The sequence below is a fragment of the Enoplosus armatus genome, chromosome 15 (genome assembly GCF_043641665.1).
Source record: "Enoplosus armatus isolate fEnoArm2 chromosome 15, fEnoArm2.hap1, whole genome shotgun sequence".
Lineage (NCBI taxonomy): Eukaryota > Metazoa > Chordata > Actinopteri > Centrarchiformes > Enoplosidae > Enoplosus > Enoplosus armatus.
The window spans coordinates 17,146,007-17,171,585 of NC_092194.1; the positions used below are offsets into that span (position 1 = coordinate 17,146,007).

The 25,579-nt window shown below is 40.4% G+C and overlaps 1 protein-coding gene across 8 annotated transcripts; it reads left to right on the forward strand.

Moving 5' to 3' along the window:
* Positions 1-600: 600 nt before the first annotated feature.
* On the forward strand, positions 601-24,898 carry dtnbb (dystrobrevin, beta b). 8 transcript variants are annotated; one of them, XM_070920860.1, is made up of 18 exons: positions 601-667; positions 929-1,009; positions 1,142-1,355; positions 3,426-3,511; positions 3,799-3,953; positions 4,048-4,153; positions 4,849-5,015; positions 6,641-6,765; positions 13,114-13,188; positions 17,520-17,610; positions 18,495-18,583; positions 19,358-19,471; positions 21,002-21,098; positions 21,455-21,475; positions 23,101-23,260; positions 23,519-23,608; positions 23,854-23,907; positions 24,847-24,872. In XM_070920860.1, exons 1-18 carry the CDS (start codon positions 601-603, stop codon positions 24,870-24,872), a joined length of 1,818 nt encoding a protein of 605 aa, XP_070776961.1. The 8 variants fall into 8 exon arrangements, with proteins under 8 accessions (XP_070776961.1, XP_070776959.1, XP_070776962.1 ...); XM_070920858.1 differs by lacking the exons at positions 23,854-23,907; positions 24,847-24,872 and adding exons at positions 13,406-13,495; positions 13,876-13,890 and having other exon boundaries at positions 18,501-18,583; positions 23,519-23,613; XM_070920861.1 differs by lacking the exon at positions 13,114-13,188 and having other exon boundaries at positions 23,854-23,911; positions 24,841-24,898.
* The last annotated feature ends 681 nt before the right edge of the window (positions 24,899-25,579 follow it).

Consider the following 25,579-nt stretch of genomic DNA (forward strand, 5'->3'; position numbering starts at 1 on the left):
CTCTACTGTATAACCAAGACGGGCACAGTCAGTGACTCTTTAAACTTAAGAAATCATGATTTATCTCTGGTTTTCAGCGTCTTCAACTGCGTCCCATATCTAATATTACAATAAATGGTGAATTGTATTGTGTACCCCTCAAAAAACTGTTAACTTCATTGCTATAACTGGTTTCATATAATCTGTACATCTTACAAAGCGAATAGCCGGAGCGATGACTAACACAGTCCTTGATGTACAGGGTAAATAATAAAGGTGAAAGAACATACTGTATCCTTTTGGTTTACCAGCATTCAGGAGCCCTCAAGTGCATATTAGCTGACCACATAACAGGTGAAAGGCACACACATAGACCGGATCCTCTATATTACAAAGATGTTAATTTATGAGCTAATTTATGTGAAGTCTTCCCACAACGATAATTAGTCATAGTCTGAAACATTATCTTCAATTGCACTAATTATATATATATATATGTATATATATGTAAATCGTCCTCACTTGCAGGGTATCTGATTGATTTTGGATGTGTTGTTTTTAATAACATGCTGCTGTCTGAACAGTAAGCATCACATGCTCTGCTGTTTGATGTGCCACAGGATGATCGAGGAAGGCAGTAAACGAGGCAAGGCCATGGTGGAGAAGAGACAGCTCTTCATGGAAATGAGTGAGTGGAGTCGACTGAGAGAGAAATCTCCTTTCACTATTCATAGTCAGCAGCGGCTCATGTAATTCTTTTCACTGGCTCGAAGTTGCGCAGGAGATACGCGGTCCCTCACATGTACAGTATAATTCCTCCCACGCAAAGACCGTGATAGTGTTAAAATGTACCTTCAGTGAGCCTGATTGTGTTTGGAAAGAGTTTATTTCATTCAACTGAACAGACGTAGCATTAATCTTTCTTTCTCCTTTTTTTTTTTTTTTGCAGGAGCTCAAAACTTCGATGTAATCAGACTGTCGACTTACAGGACAGCCTGCAAACTCCGGTTTGTGCAAAAGAGATGCAACCGTAAGAGCATGCAGATTCTCAAAGATTTTCCTCTCTTTTCAGCCGTTATGACTCTGTGTAACCAATAGAAACGTTTGTTCCAACATGAATACAGACTGTCTGTTTGCCCCCCCCACCCCCCACCCCCCACAGTTCATCTGGTGGATGTCTGGAACATGATCGAAGCTTTTCGTGACAACGGGCTCAACACATTGGACCACAACGCTGAGATCAATGTGTCGCGGCTAGAGACTATCCTGTCTTCCATCTACTACCAGCTCAACAAGCGGCTGCCCACCACCCACCAGATCAATGTGGAGCAGTCCATCGGGCTGCTGCTCAACTTCATGGTGGCCACCTACGACAGGTATGGTGCAGAGGAGCACTGCACTCTGTAGGTGCTGATCACTGGAAATCACTGTCTCTGTTGTTCGGCTGGCGCTGTTCACAGAGGCCACATCAAACTGGGGGTCGAACGTTAACACCTGCCTCAGAAGCTAAATCACCAAACCACATCTGCATTTCACATTTTAGAGCAGTGGCTACTTTTCATTTCACCTTGTGACCCATAAAAACAAAGTCAAATGTGTGTTTTTGTTTCGCTGAAGTGTGTTTTTTGCTTTTGCGACCCCTTGTGGGGGTGTTGATCCTGCAGGTAAAACACACCTTTCTCAAGTCAATACATTTAGTTGTTTTACCACTAAAGCCTTACTTGGTCTGGTATGACCGGTATCTTATGGTGGCTTTTTCAATGTCAATGGAGTGTATTGGACTTTTTAAAAATAATAATAATAACAATGATTAATAATTACCTGGCTGCTACTTAATCTTTTCGTGGCCTATCAAAGCAAAGTGATATCCTTGATGACACAAAAGAAAGTCTGTAAATTGTTTTTATTATTTGGATTTGAATAAATTGTTCTATTACATTTTCTGCAACAAAAACTGAGGAATTTCTTTCAGCTAATTAACTAAAACAGTCATCTATTAAGCAAGTGCCAAAAAATCAGTTGTTTTGGTTTCTTCAGTGGGAGGATTTGCTGCTCTTCTCTTAATTACATACCTATAGAATAAAGCGTAAGCACGGTATTTCCCAACACAAAAGTCTAAACGCTGTTTTAAAGTCCTCTCCACACGCCAGGAATGAAAGATCCTTGAATCCTTTGTTTAATTATTTTGTTGAACTAAAAGTAGTCACATTTAATACAGTGTCTGCAAACATTGGAATCAGCCAAAGAAATACAGTTCATGTGTAAGTTTATAACGGTAGATAGATAAATTCCCAGAACAAATGTGCCGCACATGAGCGTCCTCAATGGCAGCGGCTCACTGTATAATATACTCTCTCTCTGTAAGCAGATAGGAAAGTGTGCTGTGTAAAAAAAGTCCATATTAGCTGAAGTATCCCTGGAGATGTTCTACTGCATATCCCTCCTCTTAATGTCTGCGCTGTGCTCAAGGCCCCAGACACACTGTGTAACCTGGAGTGCAGAGGTTTATTATTGACCGTAAAGCTCTCTCTCATTATTGTACCCTGTGTGCTCAAATTGATTGGCTGCTTGCCCCGTCCATTCATTGACCCATTCAATTGGTTTACTTTTATCTGCGAGGCCATTCTGGTCCCGCTCTGTTATTATTCATGCTGCCGTATCTCTGGGAAACTTTGTGGAAATGACTGTCTGCGATCACAGGAAGTGGTTTCGCTATCTGTCCCCGAGGGCCAAACTGAATTAAGCAGAAGAGCTTTCATGTACTCTGTTACCTCTGCTCGGAAACCAGAGCTAAATGAATCTGAAATGAAAGAGCTCGTCTCTCTTGGCAAGATTTTAAGGGGTCTTGAGGCAGCCTCATAATGACTCGGATGTGCCGTGTTAATATGTGATTCAAGGCTTAGTTCATGATTTTTGACATTTTACACACTAATGGATGCAACATCAAGAGTGCACTGATATGTTTCAGTTGTAGTTTGGCGTATTCATTTCTGTATGTTGTGTTTATCATGGTGCCAGTTTGCCTCTATGTTTTCATCTCAATTTCATAATCTCAGCAGAATAGAATAAAATAATAAGCATTCTACTTTAATTGCAACCTAATTTTGGATTTGAATTGTCATAAACGTGTAATATTTCTGTGCAAGCATTACATTATCTTTTATTAAAGCAAGTCTATGTAACTTTATCTGAACAGCGGCCACTGTGGCCACAGAATGATATTATATACTGAATATAGGAATAGAGGAAAATCAGAAATCAGAAATATTTATTGATCCCCGGAGGGAAATCACACAAGGAGAGTTATAGAGTCAGCTAACTGACTTAGCTGACATTAGCAGCCAAAAGTTACTTTTCATTTCTAAGACGAAGATTATGTTGTTTCTTGTTCGTCACAAGTGTCGCATAGTCTCACTTTAATGTGCTGATGTTCTTTGTGCTCGCAGTGAAAGTCATGGGAAGCTGACGGTGTTCTCAATGAAAGCCATGCTGTCAACAATGTGTGGAGGGAAGATTGTGGACAAACTACGCTGTAAGTACACACCTTACACATGCCATGCCAGAAGACATATATGTTAATGAGCTGGATTTTAAAAATGAGTTTGATGTCATGACCACTTACACGTGCCAGAGTTTCCTGGGACGGCAACTATCTTCATGTAGTTGCTCAAGTTAAACACACGGGGGCACTGTTGGAACATGTATGCAGAATTAATTGTGCTTTAACTGTGCATGTTTTAACTCTCTGCTGCGTGTACGGACTGTGGATCAATAACATACATGCACATAGAAATACGTCTGACGTGTGCTGTCTCTCAGATATTTTCTCACAGATCTCTGACTCAAGTGGAGTCATGATGTTTGCAAAGTTTGATCAGTTTCTCCGGGAGGTGCTGAAACTCCCCACAGCCGTGTTCGAGGGCCCTTCTTTTGGCTACACGGAGCATTCGGTCCGGACGTGCTTCCCTCAGCAGGTATGAGGAGGATATTTGAACACCCCGTCCTCTTCCTCTTCTTCTTCTCCATCTTCGTCTTGTTTGATGCATGTATGTGTGTGTTTGTATCTAGAAGAAGATCATGCTGAACACGTTTTTGGATGTGTTGATGGCAGATCCTCCTCCTCAATGCCTCGTATGGCTCCCGCTCATGCACCGACTTGCTAATGTTGAAAATGGTAAGATCTGGACTCTCAACTATTTATATTTACCTTGTGCATCCACATTGACATCAACATTTGAAGTACTGTACAACAAAGGGGGGACTTCTGTAGTTGGTTTCCAACCAAGGGATCGGGACTCCCCTTAATGGTCACCAGATAAATCTGAGGGGTCGTGAAATGTTTAATGGGAGAGGACAGACGAAAAAACTAAGTTCTTGTATATTTTGTATTTTCATTTCATTTTTCATTTCACCTCATTTCACTTAAATACTGTAAATGTGTATATTTTGTATTTTGTATTTCTTATTTTTATATTTTGTACAAACTTTTAGTTCTAAATTATGCTACTTTCTACTCTTGAATGGGAGCACCGGTACTGTACAATTTCCCCCCGGGGATCAATAAAGTATTTCTGATTCTGATTCTGATTCTGATTCTCTTACACAAATTTATTGTCATCATTGCATTTTTTGTAAAATAATGGATACTTTTTCCTCTTTGAGCCTTGGTTATTTAAATTAAACCATGTCAGAAGTTTAAAGAGGAAATGTCAAAAAACTGCTCACAACTCATAGACATCTGAAACGTGACAAAGGGTTCACAAGCCTAATGGCTTAGCACTGGTTTAAATGTATTTATTTTTAAACTAACTGTATGCAGAGGTTTTTCTCAGTAACTCAGTAAAGATGTCGTTGTTTTTCACCACTCAGTCTTCCATCCGGTGGAATGTTCATATTGCCGGAGCGAGAGCATGATGGGTTTCCGGTATCGGTGCCAACAGTGCCATGGCTACCAGCTCTGTCAGAGCTGCTTCTGGCGTGGCCATGCCAATGGTCCCCATAGCAACCAGCACCAGATGAAGGAGCACTCATCTTGGGTAAGGCAAAGCCCTGATCACTCTCATTTTTGCATCATATTGTTGTTTTCTAAACAATCCAAAAGTCAATATCTCTGTGAGAGTGCGGAATGATTTCACAGCATAGCAGACCGTTCAGCCGTCTGCCTACATTTCCTGTCCTCTCAGAGCAATCCAAGAGGGATTTTTATGGGGTTTTACTCATTTTGGCAAATGAAATTGTATTGATTGAATTTTCCGCGTTGCCGCATTCCCCCAAAGCTCCATCATTATGTTATAAATTGAAACAAGGGAAGTCATAGGCGCTGGATCTCAAATCCAATTCCCATCCCGCTCGGTTTTTGCACAGACAAGGATAACTGTTCATGAAGCCTCGGGACTTGAATAACATGCCTGAGTGCATGAAACACAATAATGTAATATGAAAAAAAACATTCATCACGAAGGTTAGGTGAATGAATCTCTTCCGGATGTTTTCCTATTTTTGTGACAAATTGGTGTAAATTGTCTATGAAATACATCTGTGACGTTTGTTTACCACATTTAATTTGGTTTCCAGCGATAAAAAAAACACTTGTAATGTTTGGTTTTCGCATTTGGCAGCATTTTACACCCACTGTTCTGATTATCTGGCACTATTACTGGCCATTCCTCTTGCTGTGACAGAAAAAAATGGCTAATCATACGATTGCTGGGTCTGCTACTTATATGCACTATACACATTATTTTTTTAGTTTGTCCATATTCTAAGGATACATTGCACTATATAAACTATATAACTATATAAAGGAAAGGCAATTTTATTCCTAAAACACATTTCATTAAGTTAACTCAATGTGATTTACATTAAACAGTTTAAGAACAGGACCGAAGTACAGCACATCTCAGAAATTCACACAGTAAGACGAAACATGTCTGCCTCTCTATTTTTTTCCTAAAAATTCAATATTTTACTCTTGTTAGATGTGTTAATGAAAGTTGCAACGACACTACACCTCTCAGTGATGATTCATAAGTGTAAAATCTCAATTTGCCACTCAATCAGACATTTTGGACACAGCTCACAATCTGGAATAAACACTCAGTCTGTTAGGTACACCCAGCTAAAACTACTACAGTCCTGCAGTAAATCCTACCTTCATGATGGCTATAATGTTCAGCTTTTGTTGACACTGTTTTAAAGATAGCAATACAGTTCAACAGAGGCACAAACTACATCATCTAAAATGATCATAAAGTTTCATAAAACTGTTTCACCCTAAAAAAAAACAGTTGAAAACAAGTTGAATGTATATGTTGTTGTTGTCTATTCACACTATTTTTAACCCATACACAACAAACAATCATACGACTGTCTTCAGTTGTCCATATGATGCGAACGGAGAATAATGGACTCTTTGCAGTGCAGTTTTGGGACTGTAACATTGCCATCAAAACAACTTGTGAAGTAGCAGATACAAGCACTTTCTGAATCTGCACAAACTACTGCTGATCCTCACTTTCATCACAGTCGACAAACTGTTGACCTAGTTATGTAAATTACTTCTGAAGCGGCTTAAAACTGTTTCTACTACTCCGACACAACGACAGCAGTGGATTCAACACGCAAGGTGACAGATACTTTGTTTGTCCCGCCCTCCTCACAGAAGTCTCCGGCCAAAAAGCTGAGCCACGCCATCAGCAAATCTCTCGGCTGCGTCCCCATCGGAGAGCCGCCGCATCCTGTGTTCCCCGAGCAGGCCGAGAGACCACAGGAACTCACCCATACTGTGTAAGTGCCGTTCCCAAAGCATTTGTTACCACTATTTGTGTCATTAACGAGGGACACCCAACTGATTTGTTGATTAACAGCACAGCGAGGCCCAGTGTGCACATGATCTATAGTCTGTTCTTGTCATGTAGCTGCCTCCATCTTTCCATTTCGCCATCACTGCATGACTGATAGAGTGCCATCTCTCTAAGATGTCGAGCCCGTGATTATTTGCTAACGTGGAAATGATGATATACTGCGCAGGTTCAGCCGCCGCTGCCGTTAACAGCACAGTCGTCCTCATCAGTCTGTTGGCAATGAAAGAGGGACGATGGTATAAATCTCACACTCCGGGATTTGAGGCTCCTGGAAGTCATTACAGGAAATGCATTATATTCTGCTGCTGTCTTAAACCCTGCACACTCATTTACATTTCAGTTGAAAAATTGTACGATTTCCATAATCAATTCCACCACCGAGATACAGCCTCAGAAGTCCACATCGCTAAGGTCACTTCATATTTTTCTCATCACTGTTACGCCGAAACTCTTTAGACGCTTTTTCTCCACCAAGACAAAATCTAATAATTCAGATTTTAAAAAATTATGATTTTTGCTTGTTCATGGCATTAATAGGATCAAAGGAAATCTCTCAACTTTCTCATTTGAGCCTTCAACGTTTCTCATGGCACATTTCATAACAAAATCCTGCTTCATATGCCAGTCACGGCCATAAACCTAAGCTGTCTGTATATATGCTTTTGCTGCTGGCAAGTGTCAATGAGTAATTGATAGTGAGCGACATCATGGGGGAGAAACTAGCTCAGCGAATGCCAAGAAAAATAAGCACAACATAAATGCATCAACATGATTTCCTGTTTTACTGCCTGATAGACACAATCATCTCTGAATCAGTTCTCACATCCAGGCTCTGCCCACTGGCGGGAGGATTTTTCTGCATTGTGCCCAAACTTATGCATTTAAGATGAAGTTAACATTTGCATAAATCTGAATTCATCACATCGTGGAGAATCAGCTGTCGACCTGGATGTTTTCCTCCAGCTGAGAGATGAGGCGATTGGATTAGCCCGCACGGTATAGGCTATGTAGCATGAAATTACATCACACAAGTAGATTAATATTGATTAAAATAAAATTTGTGGCTAAACTACTTTGGATTATGTCTCTCCAGTGCCCTCAGCGAGCAGTAATCCGTGTCGTTTCTTTTTTTTTACGATGTTGATTATTTCAGTTGATGGAGGCGCAGAAAATATTGAGTTCTGTATATTTGGGGCTGTTAGTTATATTGGATTTTATAGCTCAAAGGCCTTTTATTGTAATTATTTTCCTCTTAACTGAAGGGTCCTGTTTGAGTACTTTTTACTGTTAAAGTATATATTAGTTGTTTGCAGCGGTGGCTAAATACATCTACTCATGCACTGTATGTAAGGACATTTATGAATATTTCCACTTTATGGTACTTTGTGCTTCTACTCCACATTTCAGATGGAAATATTGTACTTTTTACTCCACTTCATTCAGCTATAGTTATTAGTTACTTTTCAGATTAAGATTTTACATTAAAAACACATCATCAGTTTATAAAATACACAGTGTTGTTCAAGATTAAACTAGTGGCTCCTGACATTTTTGTCTTCAAATTCAGTGTCCCTTGTCACATTTCAGTCAAATTGGCCAATATTTCAAAAAAGCAAAGATTAGAGAAAACTCCAAAAAATGAATACAGATTTGTGTGACAAATCTTTTTTGTTGAATTTACTTTTTCTTTGTTTCGCTCCCATTAATCATCTCTCAAAGTTTGGTAACTGTGTATAAAGTATTTAAAACTAGCTCCACCTCGACGAGCTTCAACAATAAAATGATGCTTACACATCGATGCATCTGTATTAACAATCGAATAATGAAATATATAGTAATATACCACTCACAGGTGCTATTTTTCTGTATAAAAAGTAATTTTACTTTTGATAATTTAAGTACATTTTGCTGATGATGTATATACTTCTATATATTTTTAGATTGCTGTACTTTTACTTGAGTAAAAGTTCTGAATACTTCTTCCTGGTTATTGACATACAGCAATATATACATTATATATATACATGTGGGATATCTCTAAAATGGAAGTTTTTGGGAGAGAAATTCCAGGACCGTCTTGTCGTTATGTTTTCTTTTAATGGTCGAAGTGCCTTCTCGTGCTTTCACAGATGGCATTTCAAGGTTGGTGGCACTTTCTGTGTACGTGCTCACTGACTTTTAGGATAATGGATGTGACTGTTGACCCCTGAGACTTGTTTCTATGTCTCTCTGTCTCTATTGTTATGTCTGACGCAGGGCATCTTTTACGATGAAAAAAAAAGTCTATTTTTGGTTCCAGAAGGATTTATGTTTTTATTTGTGCGTGGTGATGAAGCAGCGCCTCTCATCAACAGTGCCATGAAAAGATGTTTTTTTAAACCTGACAGCCATTCAAAATATGTATTCATCAGTGACTGCTACTCTCAGTTTTGGTTCACTTTGAATGCTTCCATATTTAACTGTGCATGTCTTTGAACAGCTGAACAGATTTTATTGGAAAATGCAATGAGTCTATTTCGTTCACACACAGGTGAAAATATCTATATTTTATTTTTTATCAGTTTGGAATACGACACATGATTTGAGATTATAACATTTAAAGGATGAGAAGATCGATACCTATCTGTCTGTCTCTCACGTCTGTTAAATATGAAGCTACAGCGTCTCCTGGCTGTAGCTGTTTCTCCCTGTTTCCAGTCTTTATGCTAAGCTAAGCTAACTGGCTGCTGGCTGTTGCTTCATATTTAAAGGATAGGATATGAGAGCAGTATCGATCAAATCGCCTAAGCTAATGAGAGTCATTCCCAAAATGGTGAACTATTCCTTTAAATCAAACACACATAATTGTAAATCAGACTTACTGCTTTCTTTGTAGCCGTAGCCATAAGGAAGAGCTGGCACTAATGGAATAATTCCCATTTGTTAATGGTCGATTTCCGAGAAATTATGGGTGAATACTGTAATTGTCTGCCTTCCATTCCCATGTTGATTTCCCTGCTGGCTACAGAAATCTTCCCTCACTCTGGATCCCTCAGATAATTAGTCACAGGAAAACTGCCAAGCCTCCAATTTTATTCTACATTAAATTCATTTTTATTGATGATACATAACAGAGAGAGAAAAGCGCTGTTGGTATCCTAAAAAGTAGTGCAGCTACTTGCCAATCCTGATGAATGTTGTCTGTGAAGAGGTGTTATTTCATGTTGTGAACCAGGAGACATTCACCAGCGTGGTCTCTCAGGTGTGTGTGTGTGTGTGTGTGTGTGTGTGTGTGTGTGAGGCTGACGAAGCTCCTGTGAGTGAGTAATAATGGCAGAATCAGGGTAGAGCGTCAGGTTTGATCAAAACTCCCAAATTGAACGGACATGAGTCTCCCAGTTGTCCAACCCCTCGCATCGTCTTCAGACAAAGTGTAGCTATTCTGATGGGTTTTTTTTTAAATATTTACTGGCATCTGAAAGCAAAGACTAACAGCGAGCTGAGCCTGTGAATTTTTTTTCCCCCTCCACTCAAACTGTCAGCGAGATTCTTGGGGATTTGTGTTTTGGAGAGGAGTTATAGGTTTGGGATGCACCGTCTGTCTCAGGAACTTTAAATCTATGATACGGCGTCTTACCTTCAGACTTAACACTGCCAAAAGACTTTAAGTACCAAAATAGTCCAAGAGTCGAAAATAGGCATCTCACCGTACTTTGCATTAATGTGGAACGCGCACACATGTATAGCGTCAAATCCTCAGTGCGTTTTTAATATTTAGCAACCAATTTTCCACTCTCTATATAATCCCTAGAAATCCCTTAACATCTTTAAAATGCCTTCCTCTGTTTTACATCTTTCTTTATTCTCTTGGTCAATGCAAATTCCATCAATGTCACGGCACGTAATTCACTTTTCTGCAAGCGTGATCCATTGGGTCTTTGTGGCCGAGGCACTGGCAGCCTCCCGGGGAAACAGGAGCACCTTTTGCCAGCAGGGGAGGATGCTTCATGTTTGCGTATTATTTTTAGCCGACTGAGGGCGATTGAAGGCAGCCATGCATCCGCCGTTGTCAGAAATATAGTGAATGTGTGTGTGTGTGTGTGTGTGTGTATGAAGCTCCAGCAGACTTAATTTTCCCTGTACCCGTGCCAACTGCCAAGTACAAGGAAAGGGTGGTACATTGTCATTCACTGCATGCAGGTGCCACAAGGCTTAGCGCATTGCAGACTTTGATCTCTTAGTGCCTAAATGTTGTGTCAGTTCACTCCCATTTGACCTCTGAGACTCCGGCTCTATGACTGGACTGTGAGTCCCTAATCAACATTTCTTCAGTCAGTGAATTTCGAGGCTGCAGACGCTGATGTGAATGAGTTAGGACGCCTGTTAGAATTAATCCAAACTCTTAGAGGAAAATGAAATACTTCTACTGTCAAGCTTTTACATAAGAGGAAGCTCTTTTTTTCTGTTACACAGAAGTTATATTGGTCTACTCAAAAAGGACTGATGATTATTTATAGAAGGGTAGCTGTGAAGAGCTTTGACTTATGTAACTCGCTGAAGGTAACAGTTAAGATATGTAAATGCAATTATAGTATAGACTGCAGTTACACGTTCGTCTTCTGCAGGGACGAGAGTCTTTTGAGCAAACGGCATTTCCCTAATTTTCCCAGCGTGTATTCATGTGTTAGAGAGAGGTGAAAAGACAGAGTCAGAGGAGAGAGAGAGAGAGAGAGAGAGAGAGAGAAATCTACGTCGTCATAAAGTCATGTGACCGCTGAGTTTCCTTGGAGACAGCAGCAGTGTAGTACATTGAGATGCTCGCCTGCTCAGTTGAGGGCAGATTAGGCATCTGGCAACAGCAGCAGTTGGATGTATTTTGCCAGCCAGACAGGTGCTTTCTCTCCTCACAGAGGTAAGTGTGATCTCCTCTTCCGTCTGGAGCTTCAGGGTGGATCATTGTAATAATAATGAGCGTTAAATCAGAGGTAAACATTTTTCACATGGGCTGGGATTTTTACTTTACTCTCTCTTGTGAAGGAGACTAGAAGGCAGCATGTGCGAGGTTCGAGTAGTGGCTTTTTTCCCTTTTCCTGTTATTATCTCATTGCTTGAAACATGAGAACCAGCAGGATTATGTTTGTGCAAATGGCCCTAGAAACTAAAAATTAGGACTGATGAATTACTCATGTAGGGCCGTCCATGCTTATCTTCTGAATCTGTTAGGCTAGTCCTGAGGGAAAGTCAGATGTATGAACTAATAAATAATTGCAGCGTGTCTTTAAAAAGAACTTGCTGAACCCCCATGAGCATCCACATAAATGCAGGGAATATGTACTTTGGTTTGTGAACAAATAACGCTGCAAATTATTTGAATGCAATTAGCGATCCCCAAATCTTTTCTCTTATTTCTGTTTTGTATTCAGCCGCACAATAATATACAGAAAAGATGACTATGTGCTCTGTTGAGGCACTTTGTGGCACCGTAGCAGAAAAAGGCTTTCAGTGCCTCGTGCTGATAACAGTATTCTGCACAATGTGGATATAAATAGTTTGATTTTGGCCAAAAATGCTGATTGGACAAATAATCATAACAGGGCACAATGCTGTTCAGTGCTTTGCCTTTTATGTGATAATGAGTGCTCTAAATAAATAGAAACAACTAAATATGGAGAAATACTGAGTGCAGAGTGAGGAGATGCAACTACAGAGACTTCGAGTGCTGTCGTGAGTGGCTGCTGTTTGCTGTGCTGAGAGAGCACCTGAGATGTGCAGAGTGATATTTTGATCCGTTAATGAGACTCTGTGGTCCGGGGCTCCGGGCTCCGACGAGCTCGCCGTGGGCCGCTGATTCAGCCGCCAGATGGACCCCATCGCTTTGTTTACCCTCGCAAATTACCTCCCACAATGTCACCTTTCCAAGTTTTTCACAGAGTTCCGGTTTAATTAGATTTCTTGTCTGCTGTTGTTGCTCTTGCTCATGTTAATTAGCTTTAAGCTAATTGCCCTAAAAACATTTAAATCGCAGTTCCTGGAAAAAGTCAATTATTTCGCTACAATTTTAAGTTAACTGGAGTACAACATGTTGCCCATTTTGTGCACCACAGTCAGTAGTTTATAATGATCCCCCCTGCCTCCCCTCTTACCCTCTTTTGTACAGTTGGATTAAATTGAAGTCAGGATCGCTGATTCATGATTACTAATAAAATGCAAATGCCCTCTACTCCATTCCCTGGTGACAAGCACCACAGGCCTCTGCAGTGTAGCATTAAAGACCTCTAATCTTGTCTTTTAGTCAGCCGAAACCAGTGGCCAACAACATGAACGACACAATGCTCATGTCCTCTGGGACACCTACTCCCACCAAAAGGTAAGCACCCCACAGGCATAACGCACAATGTCTTGTTGACGATATTATTCTGATGATTCCACAGAATTAGCTTCACTTTTTGTGATTATTACCTCTGATGCATTCTTTAAAGGTGACAAAATGTCACTTTTAATCCCACAGAATTCACTCTGTGCTCAGAATAGGTGGCAGAGTCTCTCTCATCAGTGGAAATAACAAGAATAGCGCGGAAAATCAGACTACAGATGTTTTTTGTTCCCTCACACTTGACACACATTTTGGCATCCGAGCAGCATGCCCTTGTGAGTGTATTTTTAGAGAAAAATTTGTTACGCTGTCTTGAAGAATATGTGAGCACTCCTACTTAAAGGGTTGATTTGACAAATACATTATGATAGAATTGGAGCCTTATCATGTAAGCAGATAGCAGGCGAGCAGCCTAACTGTCCTTTCAGCCCCTCTCAGTTAAAGGCCATCTCTATTATTATTTACTCACAGTGGTAATGAACCATTGTGCTTATGAATTCGATAATGGAGAGCACTCTGATGCGGCTGTAATGGATCTGCACTCTGTCCTGCAGGTGTGTGCTGGGGGAATTTTCCTTTTGTGTACAGTATCTCTCCATCACATCTTTCCGGCAATTTGTGTTTGCCAGACAGGACTGCTCAGGGACTCAGGACTTCCCACGGCACATTAGGAGGGAGGAGACGTCACTGTCTGGTGTGCAGAAAGAATAGAGGTGTGCATGTGTCCCTGTTCAAGATCAGGTGTTTGATTGAAATCCAGACAAAGACCAGAGAATTCAGGAAGGGCTTGAATGAAGTCTGTGGCTGTTTTTTTCCACTTGTGCTCTTCTGGGCTGGGTTATCATACAGTACCACACCAAGGACCCAGGCAGCTGAAGGGCAACGTGCACACTGCAAAAAAATGTCCACCACAGCAAGACTGAACCTCAAAATGTGTGTTTTTAATCATAAAAATCTGCCAAAGGAGTGAGAATGACATTCCCTTACTTCTCTCGAGAAATGGATGTTACATTTCTAACAAAGAGTAATTACCTAACCTTGCTGGAAGATTTTCTTTCTGTGTTTGGAAAAATGAGATGCTAACAATCAATACTAGATTAAGTTTCTTGCAGACACTGAACATTTTGTGCAGTGCAGTTTAGTCTCCGAGGGGTGACAGTATCAAGATCAGAGCAGGTTTGAGGGAAGCTGACAAGATAGGGACACCCGAGGCTGTAAACGATGCCTTGCATCCAGACCCGCGGAGGTCAGTGGAAGACATCACGTGTTGCAGCATGTACCAGAACAAGGCGACGCTCTCCTGAGGTTGGTTTCACTGTGGCAGTAATGAAGAAGCCTGATAACCTTTGTCTTGACATTTTGCTCTGTGAGTCAGAGCTGCTTTGGGAAGATGTCATGCACTGTGGATGCTGTTGCCTTCGGGGGGGAGGGGGGTACATAACAACTACAAAGCTGCCATATTTAGGGCAGAAATTGCGCATTAAGCCACCGTGACGCTTTCAAAATAGGTTGTGTAGAGTCAGTGTGGATACCGGTAGATAAGGTGTTGAATGCGGAGGGAAGGAGCCGGCTTCATTTAGGTTTGGTTGCAGAGAACAGAAGGCCAGTTCCTACCAGTCTCTCACTGTGTCACATTTGGTCTGTAATTATTAATCTATTGTTATAATTACTGGCCTGCCTGCTTTCACATGAAGGACCTATGAGTCAAAGATGCTCCTGCTGAACACTGCAAAGCTCCGTGTGGCTCTGCCTCAGTTCAAGAGCCCCCAACTGAAAGGCAGCACCAGTGCTGTCCTTGTTTGTCGACCCTTTCAGATTCCACTTTTTTTTTATCAGTGAAAAAAATACACAACACATTCATGATTGTGGGTCAGCGCAGAGTCGAAACTGAATGCACTCCGCTTGAAGAATTGTGCGTGTTGTGCTTCCAGCCTCCATCACAGTCTGCTCTGTGTTACTGTCTGCTCTGCTGACATGGCATCTGCTCCCTCCCACCTCGCTCGCTCGCAGACAATCGCTCACCACTAGCCGGTCCTCCAAGGGCGAACCGCAATTTATTACCTGTTAGTCATGCAGAACCACGGCGGCAGAAGATAAAATTTAAAAAAATAATAAAAATGCTTGATGAGTTTTAATTCAGAATTCACTGAGAACTGACCAAATGTGAGTCAGAGTGGAAACGCAGCTGGTGGAGGAGCAGTTTTATTATGTAAGACATATCAACTCCTAATATTTAACTGAGTGACATTTGCTTAACATAACAGTTTAGATTAAAGCATTGAATCATTACCTGGTATATCTAAATATATAAATATATAAATATATATATAGTATATATAAACTAACTTTTTTATTTGTTGTTTTACACATTAATAACCACTTACATCTGCTTCCAACTGCAATGTAGTGTGTTATAGACCATTTATTAAATGTATTTATGTATCATATAAATGCTAAATAGGGGGACTTAAAATAAGGCGTTTCCATTTGCATTAACTTGGTGTTGATTGAACTTTATTTAATCAGATATTCTCATTGAGATCAATATTTATTTTTTAAGAGAAACCTGAGAACAAAAAACATTTACATTCAGACAACCACAACAACCAACAAACAAGAAACAGCATATGTAAAGTCAGACAAGCAACAATCACACAAAACAATTAGTCATAAATAACATCAGAGCACAAAGCTTTAAAATATCGTAGTAGAGTGAAAGAATCTAGCTTAAGAGCTGTTTAATTTAATTTAATTTAATTCAAATTTTGCAATACAGAAGAAAAGAAAAAGAAAAGAAAGAAAATAGGTGTATTATATATCGAATTCAGAAAAATATATTGTCATTTATATCAGGATATTGATTCCAACAATATTGCCTGAGTCATATTAACAAATAAACATGCTGCAGGGCCAATCAGGAGCAAGATGCATCATCCCTCCAGATATTCAACAAACCTCTTAAAGTTTTGACCTTCAGTTAAAGTACCATCAGAGCAAAGTTTTTAAAAGGCATAATCTCCACATTTCTAACTGAAATACGACCAGTGGTGTCTGAGATATTGTGTCTGAGTAAAAAAATAAAAATAAAAAATGCCAGTATCTTCAAATGTGTTACAAAAATAAAAGATGTCTGGGAAAGATGCCAGTTGAGGAGGGCTTGCAGGCAGTTCATGCATCTTTGTCCAAAACCTATACCATCAGGTGGTGCCAGGAAACTCCCTGATGGAGCGGAGGCAGGAGCAGCTTCTATACTGATAGCCCGAAGATCCAGACATGCAGTCCAGCTCCAAAAGACCTCGTAGGGTCACAGCATTTCCCGGGCCAACCCGAGCTGATGTCCGTCAATGTATTGCTTCTTAATCGTACAAGAAACCCAAGGCTCTGTCTATGCTTTAGCCCGAGGATGAGGCTGTAAATTAATTAGAAAGTGTCCTATTTAACAACTCTTCTTGACATTTTCCTCAAAACAAGTGCTTTGACATTTTTTTCCTAGTGCAGACCAGACCAGTCAGGTGGCACTATCTTGAGACAAGTCGAATGATCTGCCGAGTAATTTAAGATATCATCGCCGGGCTGAGAAAACCCTTGAAACAAGCGAGGAAGGAGCTGGAGCAGCTAAAATTATCTCATCACACTGACAGCTTTTTGTATCTGCTTTGTGAAAGATAAGATTTTAATACAAATGTTGATTAAAAAGGCTGGTTTGCAGTGTGTTTTGGGCCTGGGGAGTCAAAGCTGCAGGGACTGTGGTTGTTGATGCAGCACGGGTTTGAAGCCAGATTGGGTTTAACGGTCTTAATCATCGCTCACTCTCCAGCCAGAGTTAGATAGCGCCCGGCACCATTTCAGTTCTCCTTCACTCTTCATTGCAGACTGCCTGCCTAGAAGGGACAGCATATGTCCTGTCATCTGTCCACGCCATATGCCACGCCCATGATCATTTAAAGCCTCATGCCTTATTTGACATTTCCAGTCAGTGATGAAATGGCCAGAACGGGCATTGGCACAGTCACAAATGCATTTGGCATGCTGCTTTCTCCCTTATTCATCTCAGTTCATTGTTATGACCAATTATCTCAGACTGTCTATCAACTCTGGAGTCAAAGCCAAGTGTCATACATGAAGGTCACCTCAATTATAAAGTTTTTATTCAAGCGAATTGTTTTACATAATCACTTTGACTGCACAAACTTTCCCTTCTACTTACATAAGAGCTTTTCACATTAGCAGAGTCAGTGTTGCTATTTATATATATATATATATATATATATATATAGGCCATATATGTGTGTGTGATGTATTTCTCTGTCTCTGACTTTGGGCAGTGTCTTGGAGAGTCCCAGCCGGCTAGATGAAGAGCACCGCCTCATCGCTCGCTACGCTGCTCGCTTGGCAGCCGAGGCGGGCAACTCCACAGTGAGTGTCTCGCAGGACGCCCCGTGGTGGGCTTCAGTCAACCTGCATTTCACATTTAATGCTCTGACAAGTTATTGTTATGCGCTTCATTGTGGCCGGAGAACTTAAACGCTGAAGCTGCAGTGTAAAGACTACTCGCGCTTACAAGTCAGGCTGCATAATACTCAGCCATAAATCATTGGTTTGAAGAAAGGGAGGGATCATAAGTGCACTTACCTTCCAGCGGTTTTACTTGTTTAATACATTTTCTTGAAACATAATGAAAGGAGAATTACCTGTCATCTGCTTTAAAGTTGTGATGCTTAAGACTTCTAGTTGATTTGGCAAATGTGGTTAAAAGACTGACCAGTAAACAGTGAGGCTGACATCAACGAGATAAAATCGTGCTGGATCACATGCGTTTTCCTGTGAATCCCTCACACGTTGGTAGGCAATCTGAATCCAGCATGGGAGTGGCGGACTCCACCACTACCAGTAAAATCTATATAGAGAGGTAATCAGAGGATTTAGATACGTTAATGGCAGAAATAATGCAGACAATAAAAAGTGGGGTTTGTTTATGTTTGAACTTTAAAGCCCTTGAAAACTTGGCTTTTTTGGGGGGGGGACTGACAGTGAGCTCATGGGTATTGTAGTATTTAAAGCCACCCACCATGCGAAAATGATGTTGAAATAATTGAAACTAGTGGTCGTAAACGTAGACCTATATGATTGATTCATTATCCGGGAGAGTCCCGTGTTTCTTGAGGATATTGTTGAAAGACACATTTTAAATGGGAATACAGAGTTTTTTCACTGTTTTGTAACTGTTTTGTTACGGAGCCCCGCTTATGCAGAAACTTTAACCATTGTTAATGCCGTTCTATGATAATCTTGTTTTTCAGCAACAGTGTCCTCCATCAGATCTGAGTTTCAACTTCGACGCCAATAAGCAACAGAGACAGCTGATTGCAGAGCTGGAGAACAAAAACAGGTACAATTAATCATTTCAACATCAGTTATATATTGGACACAAATCAGCATTTGTTGATTAGTTTGCTTGCTAAGTATTATTAGTTTGATTAACTTAAGTACTGTACTTAAATACAGTATTTTTATGTCACTTTATACTTCTAGTCTACTAACTTATGATAAGCTTGATGCATTGCTACAAATTTAAACTATAAAGCAATATTTAAAGGAATAGTATAGACATTTTGGGAGATACTTTGCCTTTTGCCGAAGGTTATATGAAAAGATCGATACCAGTCTCATATCTGTCCGGTAAATATATAAGGCTCCAGCGAGCAGTCGGTTAGCTTAGCTTAGCATAAAGACGGGAAACAGGTGGAAACAGCTAGACTGGCTCCGTCCAAGAGCAACAAAATCCATCTACCGGGGGGGGAGGTAAACTTCTGAAGTATTGTTGTCACTGTGAAGTTACCAGGCAACCAGCGGAGTGAAGAAGCATATTCCCCAAAATATCGAACTATTTCTTTAAGATTAGCTCTTCCTCTGCCAGCTATACAATATTAAAATTCTGCTTACACGTTAATGCATCAACAATAATAATCCGGAACTAATGAAAGCAGTCATTCTGCATGAGTCGTACCATTGTTACTGTAAGTACATTTTGCTGCTGTACTTTTACTGAAGTATAATTTAGAATGCAGAATTTTTACTTTGTTGTATTACAACTTAAGTAAAGAGTCTCAGTATTTCTTCCACCACTGCTGTTTATTTAATACTGATTGATTAACTCATTCAGGGAGATCCTCCAGGAGATCCAGCGGCTGCGTTTGGAGCACGAGCAGGCCTCCCAGCCGACCCCAGAAAAAGCCCAGCAGAACCCCACACTTCTGACTGAACTGCGGCTCCTCAGGTATCATCCCTGCTACCAGCACCACCAGCACCACCAGCGCCACCACAAATATCTTATAAGAGCATCTTCTTCCCCGCAACAGAAAGAAAGAGCCATGTATTGAGCAAATCAAGTAGTAAAACCACTGTTGTATTTTTGCAGGCTGGACTCATTCTTTAAGTAGAAATAATGGCTTGCTAATTCAGGAGAGTGTATTTGAATTAGCTTCACCAGCAGCAGCGTGGACATTTGTCATGCTGGCAGGACGCTGAGACCCTTGGGTCCAGTTCTTGGAAGAGACTCACCCTGAGAGGACGCGTTACAGCACTTGTTGCCCTGAATGACTCCTAGATTGTCTGGTCTGGCCTAAATAATGTATCAGCAGTAAGGTTTATGGTCAACAGGCAGGACAACGGATTACATTTTATAAGCATTTAATGTTTTATAGCATAAATTATTGGCTACCTTTCAGTGCTGGTTAATTATATGCAGTTGTGGCAGAAAGTTGAGATTAATTTTGAATTATACTGTTTCAGTTTCACCACCCACACAATCTCTCATGCTGGAGGAGTGTTGTATGTAAAAGAAAACATAGTAATTACACTGTAAAATAATTGGTTTATATCACTGGAGGGTACATTTATTCCACTTATTATTCCTCCCAGTTTCATTCAAACATGTCTAGAAGCATTTTTCAGCTCTCTGGCCTGTTTGTGAGTCAGGTTTTGGACCATACAGACTGTGAACTGTGTTTGGAGCCCGGCTGGACGGCTCTGATATTGCCTTTATTCCGCCCGGGGATACAGAACAGAGCAGAGGTGTTTACAGTCTGCAGATGTTTGTGAGTTTTTGACAGGACGACTTCAAACAGACAGACGATTGCTTCAGTTCAGTCTTTTTAAAATGCAGTTACAGATTGTGAACACCAGAGGGCGATAAAAAGCCAGAATCCTCACCTCTAGCAGATGGCCTGATATTTACTTTAACCTTTTACCAGGGGCCACGATGTTCTCTCCTAGAGGAAATGTTTTCAACAATTAAGCTTAATGAAGCTGAACTGTCATGCTGCTCTGCATGTTTAGAGTAGGTGATGCTGCTGAGATTGATCCTGGAGGATAGCAGCTTTCTCCTTGCAGATGAGATGAATATGTAATCGTACACCTCTCTTGAATCTGTAAGTGCTCCAGGTCGACATTTTTGGTTCATAAAGAGGGAACTGATGACAGATTAATAATTAAATATAATACTAGAGAAATAATATTATACTAGAACAGAGTAACAGGAGCTTAATACAGTGCAGTGGCATGATGCAAATGACACACGACTCTACAAACATTCAACACGCAGTATCTGTGTGTCTGCACCTGATCCTTGAATGATTGGACCCTATGGTAAATCTGCTTCACATATAAAAAAGTATCCCTCTCACACACATCTGTACAAAAAGTGGACTCCACAAACAATCATGGCACACTGCTTTGTTAAAGTACAGAAGTTTTTTGTGAATAGTACGTCTCCGATGTATCCCCAAACTCTGTCCTTCTGCTGCAGACACAGGAAGGACGAGCTGGAGAGGCGCATGTCTGCCCTGCAGGAGAGCAGGCGGGAGCTGATGGTGCAGCTGGAGGGACTCATGAGGCTGCTAAAGGTAAGACGTCCACCTGTCTCTGAATCACTATTAATATCCTAGGATGGTGCATAAACACTAACCCATTGCACTAAATCTGCTGTTCTTTAGCATTTTACAGGTTTTGTCAGTGTTACATCAAGTTTACATGATTCGGGTTTTAAAGCTTGGTGGCATGTTTGATGAAATGAGATGTTGGCATGTTTGAATCTTTAAAACCGAGACACTGCACTGATCTTAATTTTTGTTAATATGCCGTATGGTGCATGCAGAAAAATCCCTTTCTTCTTCTTCTTCTTCTTCTTCTTCCACTGCTTTAATTCTGTTGCTCTCACTCTTCTTGCTCTCTCTCACTGCTTACCTTTGCTGGCTGATAGGATGAGGAACAGAAGCAGGCTGTAAGTTGCCCTTAATTCAGTTTGCAAGGCTCAATACCCGGCTCTAGTCTCAGCACTTAGTTTAATGCTGCTGTACTGCCCCCTTCACACAGATGTGGTTGAAGGAAGCTTTTTATAATAGATTTTAAGAAGGATGTTAGGGAAGATAACAGGATTCCACTATCTAACTGGGTTACACTAATCTAGTCCTACGCCACCACTCCCTTGCTAGCACCATTAGAGAGCTAAAACTGTAGAATGTGACACAATCTTTAAAATCAGTTTTCTCAGGTCCAAACAAGTTCAGAGAACTGTGTTTTTCTCAGCCCGAATGTCAGGGACATGTTCCTTTCATCGGCTCTAACAACCTCCCTACTAATGTGACTGCAGTCTGGCCGGCCATCTGCTGCCTGGCTCCGAGCCATCGACCTGGGCCTGCAACAGTCCCAGAGACACACAGTGATCCTTTCTCAGTGAGATATACCTCTCGTCTCAGCACGAGCCCCAGTCGCTCACCCACACATGGTTCTCATTACCCCCTCGATGCAGTAAAGGTACACTATAGAGACACAGAGTATAGCCGGCCGGTATAGGATTTCCACAAGGTTTTCTTGCCTTTAAACCATTGTTTTTGTTTGTTCTCCCTACACGGATTAAGTTCTTTTGGTCACATCTGTGTCTGTGTTTGTTTTAATAAAAGTCATCTTTAGAAGCAAAAAGGTCATCTCTTCCTAAAGCTGCAATCTGTGATTGATTGCAATACGGCATCTTCCATTGAAATGCAGTTGATCCAGAATTGGCTTTGTTGATGTAGAGATTCATTGGATTTCATTTTTTTTTTCTCTCTGCCAGAAGCCCAGATTCACTAAAGGCTTGCACATGGAAGGCTATCCAATGTGTCAAGAAAATAACTCAATATGCCAATTTATGCACCACCCAAAAGATGCCTAGATCCATTGTTCAGCAAATGTTTTTGCACCTGACGTGGTCAAAAACATAAAAAATATATATGTATTTCTTTTGGTGATATGGTGTTTGTTTGCTGATGCAAATCAAGATTGCGCCCAACTCATAAACATTTTTCAAGACCAACTTTCCCAAATTATTGTGAGACTTTTCATGTCATGAAGTCATGAAAATAGGCATATTGTCTTAAGTATTATGGGATGGCTAAACTTGAGTTTAAAGAAATAGTTGAAACATTTTTGGAAATATGTTTTCCTGCCAAGAGTTAAGAGATCAATACCAATCTCATGTCTGTACGGTAAATATGAAGCTACTCCTAGCAGTCGGTTAGCGTAGCTTAGCATAAAGGAGAGGAAATGGGGGAAATAGCTAGCCTGGCTCAGTCCAAAGGTAACAAAATCTGCATACCAGCAGCTCTAAAGTTCACTAATTTTTATGTTATATCTCTTTGTTTAATCCATGCAAACCGTAGTTTGCAAACATGACTAACCGAGGTTAAACAAACAGTATGGTGAGCTGACAGATTAAAAAGAAAAAAAAAGCAATACAGCAAAACTTTATTTTCCATCTATATTTTAAACAGTTTAAGGGAAAACATACTGTACAGCAAATGTCAAATTGTAAGTGTCAAGTTTTTTGCTGATGGTACTGTAACTATCACGGGTATTTTCATGTTGCAGTCCCAGTCTGGAGGCTCCCCTCATTCTTCCCCCAGTCACGGTGCGGGCTGCTCCATGCCCATGCCCATACGCTCCACCTCGGCTGGGTCAACCCCAACTCACACACCACAGGACTGCCTGGCAGGGGTGGGAGGGGACGTGCTCGAGGCTTTTGCTCAGGGTGAGTGTGCACCTTAAACAAAGAGCATTCGCAATAAAACTCATGCACAATCTATCACACACTGAGTACCAGACCTCATTCAGAAAACTAACATTTTTGAATAGTTATCAGAGAACATAAGCTTATGTTTTTTTAATGATACTTCCCACCATAATGCAGTGAGACCAACACCACGATAAACCTTCCCATGATTACACTGCAAGAGTAGAAACTGCATGTGTTTGATGCGTTTGATTTGAAAATGTCTCTGTATTCTAGGTGTACCTAGAAATCTTCGGAATGATCTATTAGTTGCTGCTGACTCAATCACAAACACCATGTCATCGCTGGTGAAAGAGCTGCACTCAGGTTAGTCTATACCACAGGTTTGAGTCTGTTTCATCATCTGGATTGTGTTCATTTAAAGACTGTTTTGTTTCCTGGGTTTGAGTCTTCATTAAGGAATTTAACACTACTGAGTTCTCTACAACAGGTATCCTTCCCTGCATTTTTGTCATTGTCACCTGCTTCTGATATGCTTCCCTCTATATTTTTGAGTTCTTACATAGTAATTAGAAACATTGTCACTGAAATATCTGCTTTTATTTTTACAGTTGATGATGTGGGACTGGAAGAGGAGACCAACATGAGGAACGGTGGGGACAGAGGTAAATCATGCTAATAGTTTCCTAATTTAATCTTTCAGAGCCAGTCATACTATATAGTCATTCTATACAGTACGCCACTCAGAAACAGAATAAAAAATTATTTCTGATTATAAAGATTGGCCAAAACATAAATATGCAATATTTCCTTTCTTTTTTCAGCTCAAGCACAATGAACAACAAAAAGTAGGAATTATAATTAATTAAAATTATGTTAAGCATATATAACATAGTACAGAAGCCGCAAACGGCTGTAGTTATAATAATCTTATTTCATTTATATACAAGTAACAACTTCTCCTGTTATTATATCACTTTTTTCTCGTGATAATGGGTTCATTATCTTGTTATCTTGAGAAAACAAGCTGTTGTTTCTCAAGATACAACAACAGCAGGTTGAAGCAAAAAGAAAGAAAACAAAACGCCATTTTGTGAAGTTAAGGCACTGATGGTGCCATTTTCTCGATAATAGTTGCATATGTTGCGATAACAAGATAATTAACGCGTTATCACGAGAAAACAAGCTGTTGTATTTTGGGAAACATCTGCTTGTTTTCTCAAGATGACAAGATAATTAACCCATCATCATGAGTAAATGACTGATGTCCTGAGATAAGGAGATAATTAACTCATCATCTCAGGATAATAAATGAAACAAAATTACAGCCACGGCTGTTTTTGGCTTCCGTATTTAATCATTTTATGGAAACGAGTACATTTACTTTCTACAACTGGCCAAACAGTTGGTGCTAATTAGGATAGCATTGTTTCTTCATTTGTTGGATTGGAAGAGTTGGCCGCAGCTAAACATTTGCATGACACCTTTACCATGGCACATTGCCACAGTCATTTATACTTTTTCTTTTCTTTTTTTTAACAATTTCCTTCAGACTATGCAGGCTGTCAGCAGCACTAAATGTGCTCTTGTGTGTGTGTTTCCAGGCACAGCGAGACTACAGAAGCACTGAGGAAAAGACACCATTCCACCCTGTAAGGACATACAGTCATCAAATGGGAAGAATCAGTAACAACAACAACAACAACAACAACAACAACAACCCCTGGCATTAGCACGTAGAGTAATGCATGCTGTAATCTAACAGGATTTCACTATGTGAAAAAAAAAGTTTCTTCACACCTTGCAGGTAGCAAGATGTGTCTAATTAGCGAGTGTATATGTCGTCCTGTAAACAAAAAACTGCTGTTATTACCCAATGATTTCCCTCATGACTGCTAAGGAATGGCTTGCTGTGCTTTCTCCCCCAACTGTTCCATTGCAGCAGATCATTCTGTATATAAAATACTGTAAACACATGACCACGGGAACGTCCCGACATGAAGGTGACCTCCTGTCACAACATGTTCCCTGTCGTTGCTTTTGTATGATTAGCGCTAGTATTTATTATTTTTTATTATTTTTTTTGCATGAAGTTGCACTCATGTCTGGATTTAGGTACTGTACCATGCCAGCTCTTTGTGGGTTTGTGATGACAGCTGGGGTGTCAGAAGTGTCCTGCCTCAGAATTCATGCTGAGTGTGTTTACCCGCACATCGATATTCTGAAGTTTTGTTAAAAAAAACTTTCTGTCACTGTGAGGGTGCCAGGCAACCAGCAGAGACTCCAGGAAGTCGCTGCACCCGGGCCAAGAAATAGTCCCGCACATAATCCCCAATA